Source organism: Morus notabilis, unplaced genomic scaffold (genome assembly GCF_000414095.1).
Source record: "Morus notabilis unplaced genomic scaffold, ASM41409v2 Scaffold329, whole genome shotgun sequence".
Taxonomy (NCBI): Eukaryota; Viridiplantae; Streptophyta; class Magnoliopsida; order Rosales; family Moraceae; genus Morus; species Morus notabilis.
The window spans coordinates 377,836-392,624 of record NW_010358084.1 but is presented as its reverse complement, the minus strand read 5'-3'; the positions used below and the strand labels follow the sequence as shown (position 1 = coordinate 392,624).

The following is a 14,789-nucleotide window of genomic DNA, read 5'->3' as shown; positions in this document are numbered from 1 at the left end:
GGGGGGGGGGGGGGGGGGGGGGGAACCTGCCTTTCTCATCTTTTAGATGCTTTAATTAAAAATCCTAAGCCCTTAAACGTGATATTCTCGTGTGTTTCTGCTCTTAACTGGAGTTGCTTCTCTTCAGGTTGAGCCCATTCGTAACTTCTTCGCTGCCCTTTTCCTTGCCAGCATTGGGATGTTAATACATGTTCATTTCCTCTGGAATCATGTCGATATTTTACTTGCAGCTGTTATTTTGGTGATCATAATAAAAACTGTTGTGGTTGCTACTGTTGTCAAGGGATTTGGATATAACAACAAGACTTCACTCCTTGTAAGATTTCAGAAGCTGCTGCTCCGGTTAAAAATGCATATTGAAAAATATTTTATTGACGGAGGGTCCTTAGGTTATGTCATTTGTGTAGGTTGGAATGTCTCTGGCCCAAATTGGGGAATTCGCTTTTGTTCTTTTGAGCCGTGCTTCTAATCTTCATTTGGTAGAGGTGAGTGCTTGATTTGTAATCATACTTTTTAAAAGAGTGCAGCCATCTACTGGTCCTCCTTGGTTTTGTTATCTCCTTCATACTTGTATGCTGCGTTTTTTTTCCAAAGTAAAAGAAAAAGAATACATCCATGAGCCTTTTACCCTTGAATCTTGTTATATAGAGAGAATGAAGAGCGTGTTTTCTAATTTATAATTTTTAAAGAAAAGCGTCCAAAATCTAGTCCTCGATAAAGCTGCTGTACATTCCTGTCAGCGTCAACTTTACCAACTCCATATGTGAATTGCAAGTTTTCCTCATTTTTCTGCACACTATCTGAAGATTTGATCACTATTGCAGGGTAAATTATATCTGTTGCTTCTCGGAACAACAGCTCTTAGTCTGGTAAGTAGACCATCTCGTCACATGTAATAGACATGAACCTTCAATAAAAAAGTTGTAATGAGTTCGCAACACACAGGAAATGTCCCTTCATTTTCAACATGGAAAATAAAGTTGATACTGAATTTTATTCTACTTTAAAAGAAAAATGAAATTCTGAGTGTACTTCTATGGTAGGAAGTGAACATGGAACTCGGATTAAATTCACAAGGACTTGACAGTTGATACTGGATTTCTTACTCGTGCAACTTTTTTGAAATTGTTGGTTAACTATATAGAGTTGAGAGTATGATCTCCATTACAGTATTAACTGGTACATTCGTAGTTTGTTTATCGTTTAACTATGAGACTACTCTTATAACACAATTGAATCGGCATGTTTTAGGTTAATGGTTTTTAAGCAATGGTGTATGGTCTACCCAATTATGAAGTATCTTTGTTTTCTCCTTGTTTTTAGTTTTTGGGTTATTCTGTAAATGATGCGTGGGGTTATTCCTTATATCATGTGCGGATGTCCAAATCACTTCAGGATGTTGATTCTTGCAAAACTATGGTGTGCAGGTAACCACGCCATTTCCTGCTGTTGTTCATCTTGGGGCCTTATTGCGGTGGTTCTCGCCTGATAGTCCGAGCGAGGTAACAATTCTCCCTTGAATATATTTTTTTAACCGTCTCCTTCTAAATGGTGCAGCAGTTTACAATTTTGCCTAGCCAATTATTGTCAAAGCAATAGTTTTGAGGTCCTTTTGAAAATTATTTCTCCTCCCAGATTGGATATAAAGGGGATAATCTTCGGTCGGACAGTGCTAAGCGTATTGCCATCATGGTCGACGGTTCTCATGATTCATGATATTAAAAATAGTAACATGAACCAGAAAATTGCAAACCCTTACCTGATGAGCTTGTTATATATGCTCTGGGGGACAGGTGCTTAAGAGTGCAAAAGAGGTGGATTGAGTGGGAAATTTACACTACCTCAAAGCTCCACTTTGTTGCCCACATTTTCAGTACATATTCTTGACCAGGCATGATTGAAACGAACATCCCAACTGAAACCAAGAAAAGGATAAGGACGGCGGATATATATAAAATACACATATATATGCCAGCGACACAACTACTAATTCTTTTATTAGGTCATCGTCTTCCTTTTAGATGACCCATTTTGTGTAAAAATTAAAATAGCAACAGGTTTCTTGTTTCAATTTTTTATTTTTTATTTTTCTCAATATGAAAGTGGATGCTACCCAACTCTCAAATGTATCATCCTTTATCCCTAGTTCCACAGTGTTATTTTCCTTTTTTTTTTTGTTCCTTTTCCAAAATAATGGTACCGGTGTTAAGATTTCCCATCTTCACAAGTGTTCTTGCGGCTTTGCAAAAAGCATAATGCTTAATAAGATAAGAGGGGCAAGTACCAATCCACGAAAAATGCTTTGAAGCACCACGATTAATAGAAAATGTACTCTTTTTGTGTATCAATCACTTTTTATTAGTGAGTTGTCAACATTACGGTGTTTCACTGCCATTTTCTCATATTGACAAGTAAAAAGTGGCTGTTGTCCAGTTGAACAAGTTGGATCCCCATCTTATCATATATGATAATAAATACCATCTTTCGTGCTCTCCTGGGCTCTCAAGAAGGTCATGAAATAGTCATCTTATCAGAAGCAGGAAAAGAATTAGGAAAAGACAATCAATCTAGCGGCGATAAGCTAAGCTGCATGCATTTTGTTTGTCATTGCTGGAAGTCGGTCAATCAAACTGTATAGATGCATAAAATATTATTAGTATAAGTCATCTGTGACGTTAACGTTCAATGATGCTAAAATGTGTGAATTTAATTTAATTTCATAGTCATGAACAGTTTGAAAAAGATATATAGATGTGGATTGACCCTTCTGTGCTGTGGAGAGAAAAAGCCCATCTTTTACTGCACTTAAAATATTCCTTCAACTTACCTCAATTGTAGTCGCCGGACGCGTTTAGAATTTGTTTTAAAATAATTTTATTTTTTGTATGAAAATAAAAATAAAAATATTTTTAAATTTAAACATAAATTATTTTTAAAAATGCGTTTGATAGTTTTATAGTTTGTTTTTAGTATAAAAAAACTCATTAATGTCTCTCTCTGCTCGAGAGAAGAGAAAATGAAAACAAACAATGAAAAATGATCGTTTTTCATTTCTCTCACATTTTATACTAAACCAAAAAAATCGTTTTCATTTCCATTTTTTGTCTTTATTACGCCAAACGCTGTTTTGGAGACATTTTTATTTTTTCTTTCTCGAAAAATATGAAAAACAAAAACAGAATCAATTCTAAACACGGCCTTAATTATTTATTTTTTTGCTTCCTATAAGTTTACCTCAGCAAATTAAAATAAGAAAAAGAGAACAAAGGAAACTGAAAAAAAAAAAACCTCTTTTTTCTTTTTTATTTCAACTCGGTTACTGAATCATGAGATGATTTTTAACCGTTCTTTTGGTAATGTGTACAGGGGTTAGATGTTCTATTGGAAAAGAAATTCAAAATAGAGCAACTAAAGCTTTATGAATGATGTTCACTATTGTTTGCAAATAAAATATCCAAGTCAATCTTTCTTTTCTTCACCCGAAAGGTAAAAATAAAAATCATCTTCATCTTCAGAATGAAGTACTTTAGTGCCCTTTGGTGAAAGTTTAGCAAATAATTTCTTCATATTTAATATTTGTAAACTTCAGCTGAAAGCATCTAAAAAATGATTATCCCAAGAGGAAATTATAAGCTCCAAAAGTAATAGAGAGTTCAGTGAGATATTCAAGTAATAGTATCTTTTTTTTATAAAAAAAAAAAAAAAAAAACCCTTTATGTAACATCCATTATTTTTTTAATGGCAGCTTTAAAACCAATAAATTTAGTACCCTAAATATTCGTTTCATGAGGCAGAACGAATGTACAGATTATTAGTATATAATTTGCTTACTCAACAGACTTTGAAGTTTTGCCTTTCACGTTATGCTCAGAAAAATAAACAAGTGAATGGTCTAAAAATATATTCGATGTAATATGCCCTTAATCAATCAACGTAATCAGTTGGTGAAGATAACAATAGTAAATGTCGTTGCTTTAAAAATAGCTTTATGTCGAGTTCAATGAAGCAGACTGATTGACCCAGAAAGTCAAATCCATTTTTTTAATTGGCATATTACAACGCTGCTGATGCTCTTTCGCTTGAAATATGCGGCATTGGTCTGAATAATTATAATGTTAATGACGTGGTGAAATATACTTTTCTCACTAATAAAATATATTTATATATAATACATCTACTTTTATATATATATATATATATGTGAGTGAATTGCACTACTGCATCTTAAACTTTTCATTTTTTTTAATTTTTAATTTTAACAAATTAATTGCACTATGAACTTCCAGTGTAACACGCTCAACACAAATTCAGTCCTCTTATACTCTCTCTCTACATATATACTAATTACTTTTATATATTCATCAGTCTCTCCCAAAATACCAATCCTTTCTAAGTATTATTATCTACAAATGAACTTTTCTTATTAGGAGGTTAACGATTATGTTTGTTTTTTCGTTAGATTTATATTATTATATTAAAATACGTTTAATAAACCACTTTTGCCTTGTCAAATGTTCTTCCTGAGTTTTGTATAACTAAAGGTTGTTATATATATATATATATATAAAAGCTATATAGAAGTATCTAAAACAGAATCACCAATCTTAAAATTAGAGTAAAATAATAATAACGCAAAAGAAAAATATTACAACTTGTTAGAGAAAAGTTGTAATATGTTGGTAACGTAATAAAATCTTGTTATTATCTTTGTGAAAAGAATAGCACTTTATTATTAAGCATAAAAGAAGTTCGTTTTTTTTTTTTTTAGTTTAGTGTATAAATTTTGATTTTATTAATGCCCCATTGGAATTAAATCCTTACTCCGTCACTGGATACGAGATCACACTTGATCTACTTTGAAAAATAACGAGCTTTACTTTTTATGTGCAAACTTCATGTCTTACACCGTCAATTTAATAACGTTCGTTAGTTGTTGGATCTTAATTTTTATTAATTTAAAAATGCATGATGCAATTTCACAAAATTAAAAATTCGAGTTGTATTACGTAAAACAATGATAAGTTTAGAGTGCAATATTACAATTTACTCCATACTTATTGAAGAGTGCTAGAATTCAAATTATTGCTTAATATGTGCTTTGTTATAGAGGATTATAGAAACTTCGATATTCGGTACCTATTGACAATGAAAAACATGACAAACTCATACGCCATGAGAAATTGTAAGTTGTCACCTCATTGATTGTCACAATTAATGTATCTTGCAATATATAATGGTAGGTGGTGATCGTTAATTACAACTAGAAAAAATAATAATAAATGTTACGGACCTGTAGGAAAGAGGAAAATATTAACTACCATATTGAAGATGACATTGAATAGAATGGAACATTAATATTATTTCTGGTGTCTGAAATTAATATATATATATATATATATATATATATCTTTTTTCATATAGACACAGACGGCTAACGTAGAAGTGAAAGAAAAGGGCCCTTCCCTTGTACTGTGGGCATAAACTTATAGTACATTTATGTATGCAAAAAGTTTAGGCTTTTTTCTCTTAACAGTAATTATATATATATATACATAATATAACTACGATTATATTAATATGTGGGACTTTGGTGTGACGAGGGGAATGATGTTAGAAAGTGGGTTGATTGGGAAAATGACTGATTATAAGGGGAGAGTTATTAAAAAACTGTTGGAACTTTTTAATGAAAAAGAATGGCCGTTTATTGATAAATTTCATATATTTACTGACTAAGATTAATTGATAAATCTGACTATATATATTACGTTTTTAAATTAATAATTAATAAATATGAGTAAATATCATATTTACTGACTAAATTAATTGTAAATCTGATATTTACCAAACAAAGAAAAGGGAAACCGACAATTTACCGCAATTTCTCTAGAAGGTCCCATTGTTTTCTGTGATTGAACTGGAATAAAATAAAACCATAAAGAGATCATCATTAATAACGAGAAAACAAGCAAGGCAAACGATTTTCCATTAATTACATATATACATACCTAGACACACACAGATTATATGTGTGTGTATGTATATATAAATATATATATATATATATATATATATATATATATAGGGGGCAACGTGACAATTAAAGCTTCACTTGCAAAATTAAGGTGCCATAAAATGCTTCAATCATTGAAAGAGTTGCGTCTTTTCCTTGTAGCTTATCATTTAATATTGTGTCTCACCAAATTTCATTCATGCCTCTATATAGAAGGGAGAGAAGCATGCATGGACCGGCCTGCTTATTAATCATGACGATCTTTGAATGTTATCTTTCAGTGAAAGAGAACAAAAATAACCCAAATCCATAAAACTTACCGCTGAGGAAAGCCCTTTTTTTTATTTTAAAGGAACTTAAAATTCCGATTACTACAATCTGTAGTTTGTTTTGGTATCGGAATTGAAGTTTCATCTAACTATATTGTCGTGCATTTTTTCTTTTGTTTTCAGACCATGTTATTCACATGTCAGACTTACCAATCATCCCATTGTTGAAGCAGACAGAGGATAATATATATATATATATATATATATTATAGCAAGAGAGAGAAGGGAAAATAAAAGGCTAATCCAAAGACATATCAATATATCATGATGACATCAGTGAATACATACATGTGTAGATATAAAGCTATGGAAACGTTTATTGTAGCATACATATTAAACAACAAAATTCTATCCTCCACAGATTTCATGTGAACGTTAAAGATGATTGAGTAATATGCGATTTGATTGAGTAAAGAATCCAAACTATTTGACACCTCATAGATAGTCACAGGTAGTAAAGATGACATAAAATGTTAGTTGAAAGGTCACTGTTTCTCAAAAGTGACTAATAAATGAGCCAAAACATACTCTTCCAAGTGGGCAAAAACACACATATACAAACAGAGGAAAAATCCAAGGTTAATTTATATACTGTATTTTCTCAGTATATATATGCTAGTAACATACGAAGTCTTTCTATTATATCTCATTGTCATGTTATATGTTAGTAACGTAATTCAAGTCATTCATTTCATATAAACAAAACTATTCCAACTTGAGTGAGAAATAATACTTGGAAGTTCTAATTAAAGACTCTACTTACATTTCATATCTTTGAATCTTTCTAAGAATATTATGCTTTCCTTTTCTATGACATATATTACTAGAAACACGAGGTTAGAGCCTTAGAGGTGAAGTTGAAAGAACTATGGGGATTGGAATTCAAGCCCTTGAAGATGGAGTGGCCCTACATGAAGGGTTTTTAGAGAAACATGTGAGAAGCAGCTTCTCTAGTAGAATTAGAAAAAATAAATTATCAGTAGTTTTTTACTTTTTAATCGTCAAATTTTTATTTATAATTATCTATTCTGCATATTATTCAATAATCATAAATTGACACTACTGATAAGACTATCCTATAAAAAAATAAAAAATAAATACTCTCTAGAAACATACAAAACCGTACGAACTTTTCTCTCATTGGCGTGTAGAAAAAGCCTAGAAGGTGGTATTTCGTGTTTCTATTTCCCTTCACACGTTGTGGACAAGGTTTATTTCTTTACTATCTCCAAAATAATAGTTATACCGATAAGATATGTCAGCTTGGTGTTCATACACAAACTATATTTTTTTCTTCCTCTTTTTATTTAATTTTTTATAATAATGGATTCCTTGAAATTCTCCCAAATGGAAATTATATGCCTTCAAGAAGATAATAAAAAATCAGAGTCAAAGATTTTTGTCCCTAAGCAAAACAAAACAAAACAAAAGAAAAACAATTATAATGTCCTATCATGCATGAGTTTACTACTAATTAATAAATGACACTTCTATATATTTCCATCTCTTATTAGTCAATAATTCTTGTTTTTGTTTTTTTGTTTTTAAATCAGTTTTTCTTTCTGAGTTCTCTTCTTGAATCTACTCAACGTAGGATTTGTTGATCATTTGTTCCCTAATTCCAATTTCACTCAAAAGAGGTCAAGAATCCTTGTAAATTGGGCAACCAAGTAAATGCTAAAAAAAAACATATTTTCAATACTACCATTATTATTTGATATTTTTATTGTCCATTAGTAATCATTCAATATATAGAGTGAAAATGCATGGAAATTACAGAATGTAAAAAAGTCAAAGGCAGTGGGCTTGTCAAGGAAGTCTATAGGAACTTGCCTTGCTTACCTCAATTTTGGCAAAACACCATCTTTCTATCTTGGAGCAGGACCAAAGAATAGGTCTGAGTGATTAAGGGGATGTTTGGTTAAAGGATTTAAATCATGATTTAAATTATAATTTATGATTCATTATAGTATTTTCTCTCATAAAAAATACACATAAATAAAAAATAATTCTAATCACATGATTCTAATCTATGAACCAAACGTCTCCTAAAATTTATAATAGTACCTCAATATCAACCTACCAAAACAGCCACTTGGGTTGGCGGTCCGATCTTTAATATATATATATGCTAGGATAAAAATAGATGTGTCTCTTGCTATATCTATATCCGTGTATGATTTACATGTCCAGGTGCATTAAATAACCATGTCATTTGGTGTATATGTACTCCTTTTCATCAAAAAGTGCAGCTCCTCTCCCAAAACATCTTCAGCCAAATTTGGATTTTGGCAGCAGCGGGGGCATGAAAAATAATGGATATGTTTATAATTGATTTCATCTTGTTTTCAAAAATGTTTCTACACGTTGTTTGAACGGTCTTCAAATTAACAAATACTTCAAAAACCAATATGAAAATAAAAAAAGCGAAAATGATTTTTGTTAAGAAAATAAAAAATAGTTAAAAGTTATTTTTCTATTTTTATTCTCATTTTCTAAGCTATCACATTTTTTGAAATATATCCAAATACAATTTCACTTTTTTTTATATTTAAAACAACCTCTAAAAAAATTAGCCAAAGATAATTTTAGAAACAATCTCAACACTATTTTCAAAAGCAAAAACATTTTGAAAACTACCAAAATATCTTGCGAAAAGTGATAAGAATTAAGAATCCAAATCTCATGGAAACGTACATAGAGGGAGAGGTGGCAGATGTGGATAAATCTAGCGGTAAAATAAGAAATGAGTAAAAATAAAGATAATATGAACACAAAGTATTTTATGTGGAAAACTTTTAAAGGAGATGAAGTAAAAACTACGAGACAATTGTAAAAGGATTTTACTATGAAAAATGGAGATTACAACATTTTCTCTAAATTACATGGAGAGAACAATAAGAATCACTCTATCATGTAAATAGGAGAAACACCTGATAAAAGAAAAAAAACTGGAGAAATTAAATTTCTCTCACACTATGGGAATTCTCTCTGAAGAGTGAGAATGAGAAGCAAAATTGAGAAATGAAGGAGCTCTATTTATAACTGAGCTCTCATGAGAAAATCATATGAACCAGTTGTAAATAACTAGCTATTCTCTCAAATATTAACACTGAATTTGGTGCTATTTTTGACTTATTAGGGAACAGAGGTATGCTAAATTGGAATCCAAATATGAAATATCTAAGAAAAATTGTAGTTTAAGGAAGCTTCATAATAGGATCATTCTAAATGATATGCACAATCCCAACTGACAGATGTTTATGAAGTTCTATTAAATTATTAATGTGATATGATTACTATATATTGTGCATGCGTTAATAGGCTATTTTTATTTCTTCATGAAAGAAAAAAGAACGGATAATAATCTTCTATTTGGTTATAAAGAAAATGAAGAAAAACTACGCTTTGTAGTGTAGATATTTCCAACTTGGTTACCCGTAGTTAACAACTTCTCTTTTTCCTTCTTATCTTCTTAGCAGCCAACTGAAGAATATATTTATACTTTTTTTTCCTTTTTTTTTTTTATAAAAAGAAATAATAATTCTAAAACAGGAAAAACTGACGAAGCTTCTTCCTCCCCACTCTTTTTTTCTTTTCCACAGCTGTCCCTACTAACACAGCCAACACTTAAAAGTAAACTGACAACAATTTTTGTTTTTTCTCGCTCCAAACACCCCTCCAAATTCATCGGTGAATAAGGCACATACGTATGTGGAAATGAAATTCCAATCTTGCCCTTTTCCTCTGTTTGATTGTTTTTAATGAAGATATCAAATATATGGTCCAAACAAGATCATTATTAAACTGAGAGTTTTGTCATATATACAAGTTACTTCTTCAAAGACAAAATAATTTAGTGAACTTCATGAGATGGTTAAATAATGAAACGACATCCCATAATTGGGTTAAATAATGAAACGACATCCCATAATTGGTACCAAAATCATATATATTATTGGAAATAAAACTAGAGATAATAAAGAGATTGTTGCATGGCCGTATTACCCATAAAGAAAACAGAAAATACAATTTCCGTTGGTCATAACTAGTAATTCCATATAACGTTTGTCACTGATCATACATCTGTTTATTCCCTAGAAAAAAAGAAAAGAAAAGAAAAGAAAAGAAAAAACAAAGATTAACTATCCTATATTTGGTTAAGATCACATACTATCTATACCGGTATATAACACACGGTGAATTTGCATGATATCATCTTCCTTGATCATGCTCCACCTCCTAGGAATAATAATATGACTGCACAAATCATTATAATTTCTCTATGGTTTTGTATCTGTTGAGAGAGTCATGATCAAATTCATGTAACAGTAATAGGGCCCACAAAGAGGTGGCCTGAAGATGACTTATTATTTTGTTCCAAATTCGGCCTTGTCGGCCCGGCCAGCTTGAGCTCTAGATCAGGTGCTGATGCAGCATTTGAAGAAGTCATAATTGGTTTATTTGCTGCATTTGGATTAGATTTCATCTGGGGATTGATTAATCCGTGTATCCAAACAGGCACAGAATGATGATGATGATGATGAGTATGATGTGAAAAAGAAGAAGAAGAAGAAGAAGAAGAAGAAGAAGCTATTTGAGGACAAAAATCATCTGGTTTTGGATTATCTGAAACTAAACTTTGAGCTTTTGGTTGAGAGAAATTATTAGGAATTGGATAATCATCACTAGGCTTGAAGTTAGAACTATTTAGAGGACTACTTCCAACCACCATGCTGTTGCTGGTCCCAACCTGTTATCATACATTTAACAAAATGATTAACAAAAATTCAATCTTTTTGTTACATAATATATGTGTATATATTGCATATATAATATATGTATATATGTACATACCATGTCAAATAGGCTTGATCGTCTCTTCTTCTTGTTGAGGCTTGCCTGTCTAAGAAAATACTTCTGAGCATGACTAGCAACTTGGGTTGGTGTTCTTGTTGTGACATAGTTCTTCGAGATGCCTCTCCAATCACCCTTTCCTAGCTTCTCAAGCCCAATTAGAAATATCCTGTGTTCTTCTTCTGTCCACGGAACACCTATTTCAAAAATAACACAATTTAAAGATGTAAAACAGGGTGAAAAACTTCCAAGTACAAAATTAGTGCCTAGAAGAATCAAGTGGATGCATATCACTTGTGCTGTGGTTCCATGCATAGTCTAACGGTAAATTTACATCTATCGAAAAGAAAAGTGCGATACTTATGCGCACCTTTTTTTCTCTCTTGGGCGCGGCAAATGAGACCATCAGAGAGATACCCAATAGAGGCTTTATCAAGATGAGAAGCTTCATCAAGGGCGATTCTTGAAGACATTGAAGAAGAAGGGGATGAGGAAGGAGAGGAAGAAGAGTTGAGGCAGTCCATGCTGAAGCTTTTCTTGATGGAAATGGAAGAGGATGAAGAATACATGTCTAGTTGGACACCAAAGAGCCTAAGTGATCCTCCAACAAAAGTAGCAGACGCCTTATAATAATTTGTGCAAGTCCTGGAATTGTGGCCTATGTTTCCACAATGTGAGCACTTTCTGCCCATCTTCTTGTAGACAAAATTCAGCTCAACTTCTCACAAGGCTGAATTAACGGCCGACACACACTCGCAATTCTAAACTTAGAGAGAGAGAGAGAGACAGAGACAGAGAGAGCAAATGAGTTATGTGTTTGGTGGTATATATGATGATGGGGGTGAGGTGGGGTTTATAAAAATGGATGCACACCAAGGGAAGATGATTGGATATATAAGTTATTGTTGGATATTTTTTCCTACTCGGCTTCCTAAATTGCAAAATAATAGTATAAGTAGTGCTCTTCTCTCCTATTAAAGAAAAAAATAAGTACATCACCTCTCTCTTTCTACACACACATATAAATATGTGTTTATTAATATATATATCATAAAAGTTTATCTTATATATACATGAGAGTTTTAATTTTGTCCCTTAAATAAAATAAAGGGATATTTACACTTATATTATGTGTTTTGGGTTTATTCAAAAATTACACCTTTAGTTTTTGATCTTATCAAATGTATGCATTTAAATTAGATTTAATACCTAAATTTATACATTTTCACAGTCAACCCTCGATTTTAAGCACAAAATACCTAAAGCACCCTTAAATAAAAATGAAAAAAGAAAAAAAAAACTAAAAAAAACTTTAAACTTACGGTTTTAACCTTAAAAATATTCCAAATACCATTGAAATGGGGCTTTTTTTTGTGTTTTTAATTTTTCTTTTTTGTAATATTGGAAAGTTTTAGTTTTAGTTTTTTTTTCTCTCTTTTTCTCAAGGATAGTTTGGTCATTTTAAAGGTCAAAATAAATTATTGATTGAGACAAGTGTTAGATTTGTATATTAAATTTAATTTAAATATATACATTTGATGATATTAAAAACTGAAAGTATAGATTTTGAATAAACTCAAAACACAGGATATAAAAATGTATAAATCCCTAAAATAAAAGCATAATTGGTATATATCCTCAAGCCCTTTCTGTTTTTCTCTCTCTTATAAAGCTTATCTAGTTATCCCATGCAAGAAATTCTTGTCCTCTAGAGTTAGTGTGGCACACCACAATTCCTAGGGTACATTGCCTTGTGAATTTAGTTGTTCATAGTTTTTTGATTTGCACATGTTGGTAATTTATGCGTATGTGTACGTATATTGTGTGTGTGTGTGTGTGTATAGAGTTGTATACGTATAAACTGAAAGCTAGATCTATTTCGAGTGGTATATAACAATTTAATATATACGTCTGGTGACCCTTTTTGGTATTAAACTAGAAAGAGGGGTGATCCTCCAAATCTTTGGAGGTAGGTAGGTGAGTATTAAAAAAGAAAAAAAAATTGAGAACTTTCAAAGTTGAAATTAATCAACTAAGTGCCACTTTTCTAGGAAATTCAGTAAAATTTCAGCCAAACTGTCAAGGCCTGATCCGGACAGATATTATAACTACAGCCACATGAGGAGAATTTCATCAATGTTAGACTTCAAAATTTTGATTTCAGAGTTTAGTTTTCTACCAAGTTTTGGGAGAAGAAGTCAGTTGTCTCTCCATGAAATTACGGCCAAGCAAAACAACAGGAATTGAATGATAGATAAATTACTTTATCAGGTGGGACCCAACCATAAAAATTTCAACGGAAAGCAAATTTGATCAGTCGTATTGAAGGCAAGCATCAAATTTAGAAACCGTTTAGTCAGAGGATTCATTTTTTGATTCGAATCATGATTCATAATTTATTACAGTATTTTTTCTCATAAAAAATACACATAAATTAAAAATAGTTTTAATTTGATGGTTCTAATCTATGAACTAAACGATCTCTATGTTTATTTTCTGGCTGCTAATTTTAGACCATACCATTTTCATCCAATTCTCACCTATTAATTCTCTATTCTTAAGGCGTTTAGTTCGTTAATTTAAGTTTTTAATTCGAGTTGATATATAATTTTATATAAATTTTTTTTACTGTAATAAAAAAATTAAATATAATTATTTTTAAAATTTTTTATTATAATAAAATTTAAATTTTAAATTTAAATCAGTGAAATGAACAGACGACGCGACGTACATTCTAATCAATATACAAATTAAAAACAAAAAAAGAATCATGATAACCAACAAAAATATCATCATGATAACAAAGAAAAGACTGTCACTTACAATACAAATTCAAATGTCACATCAATTTTCTTTTGGTCCAATCAATTATGGCTAATTACTTTGGCTAAGGTACTATTGTCCCAAGCAGAATCCTGGATGTTGAGTAAAGGGAGGAGCTGCAGGATATTCTCTTTCCAATTATGGGTAAACTAATGCATAAAAAATTGAAATATAAGATAGGGACAGAGATATAACATATAGTAGTTACATATTTAAGCCAACTAGCATTTTTCTTAGTTAATCTTATTATTTTACATTGTCATGGATTTCAAGCCGATGGGGTTTTTGTTTTTTTAGTTTAATTTTAATTTTTAATGAATCTGGAAGCCAAGTTGAGGAATTTTTTACTCCTCCTTATCTGAATCAGGAAAGACTGGTCATTTTATTAGGATTCATTTGGCATTATTATACCAAGGAATCTTTTCTCATATAAAACTAGTAGATAATGGCCTAGAAAAAGTTTTTCTAATCCTGTCTGACTAGGAATTAAATAACTTGCTTATTTTTTTTCCCTTCCTCTTTTATAAATAATATATGCAAGAAGTTGGTGGTACTCTTTGATCTATTAGCTCCATTTTGTGATTTAATTAAGCTTATCATGAGACCTTTCAGTTCTGTTAAGAGATACAAACCCAATTTAATTATAATTTCTTATAAAGCAGTGTCAAAGCTTGATATGCATTATCACCAAGGGACCCAATAGAATTGATAGTTCAAATATTTTAAAAACTTGGGGTTCCTCAAAGTTTTCCTCATATCATAAAAGATGA

The 14,789-nt window shown here is 31.1% G+C and overlaps 2 protein-coding genes across 4 annotated transcripts in view; one reads left to right on the top strand and one right to left on the bottom strand.

The window, feature by feature from the left end:
- The window catches only part of LOC21409883 (K(+) efflux antiporter 4), an 8,154-nt gene extending 6,009 nt beyond the window's left edge, over positions 1 to 2,145 (top strand). Inside the window, exons 16-20 of one of the 3 annotated variants that reach the window (XM_024161354.1) lie at positions 128 to 316; positions 408 to 485; positions 825 to 869; positions 1,428 to 1,502; positions 1,794 to 2,145. In XM_024161354.1, coding sequence (XP_024017122.1) covers positions 128 to 316; positions 408 to 485; positions 825 to 869; positions 1,428 to 1,502; positions 1,794 to 1,823 — 417 coding nt within the window. In that variant the 3' untranslated portion in view covers positions 1,824 to 2,145. Of the gene's footprint in view, positions 1 to 127; positions 317 to 389; positions 486 to 824; positions 870 to 1,427; positions 1,503 to 1,635 lie in introns of those variants that run through there. The other 2 variants (XM_024161353.1, XM_024161355.1) reach the window with 2 other exon arrangements.
- Positions 2,146 to 10,361: 8,216 nt separating this feature from the next.
- Positions 10,362 to 12,043, bottom strand: LOC21409882 (transcription factor KUA1). Its single transcript, XM_010091727.2, has 3 exons — positions 11,567 to 12,043; positions 11,197 to 11,393; positions 10,362 to 11,092 (listed from the first exon to the last, which is right to left on the bottom strand). Exons 1-3 carry the CDS (start codon positions 11,886 to 11,888, stop codon positions 10,661 to 10,663), a joined length of 951 nt encoding a protein of 316 aa, XP_010090029.1. The 5' UTR covers positions 11,889 to 12,043; the 3' UTR covers positions 10,362 to 10,660.
- Between the last annotated feature and the right edge of the window lie 2,746 nt (positions 12,044 to 14,789).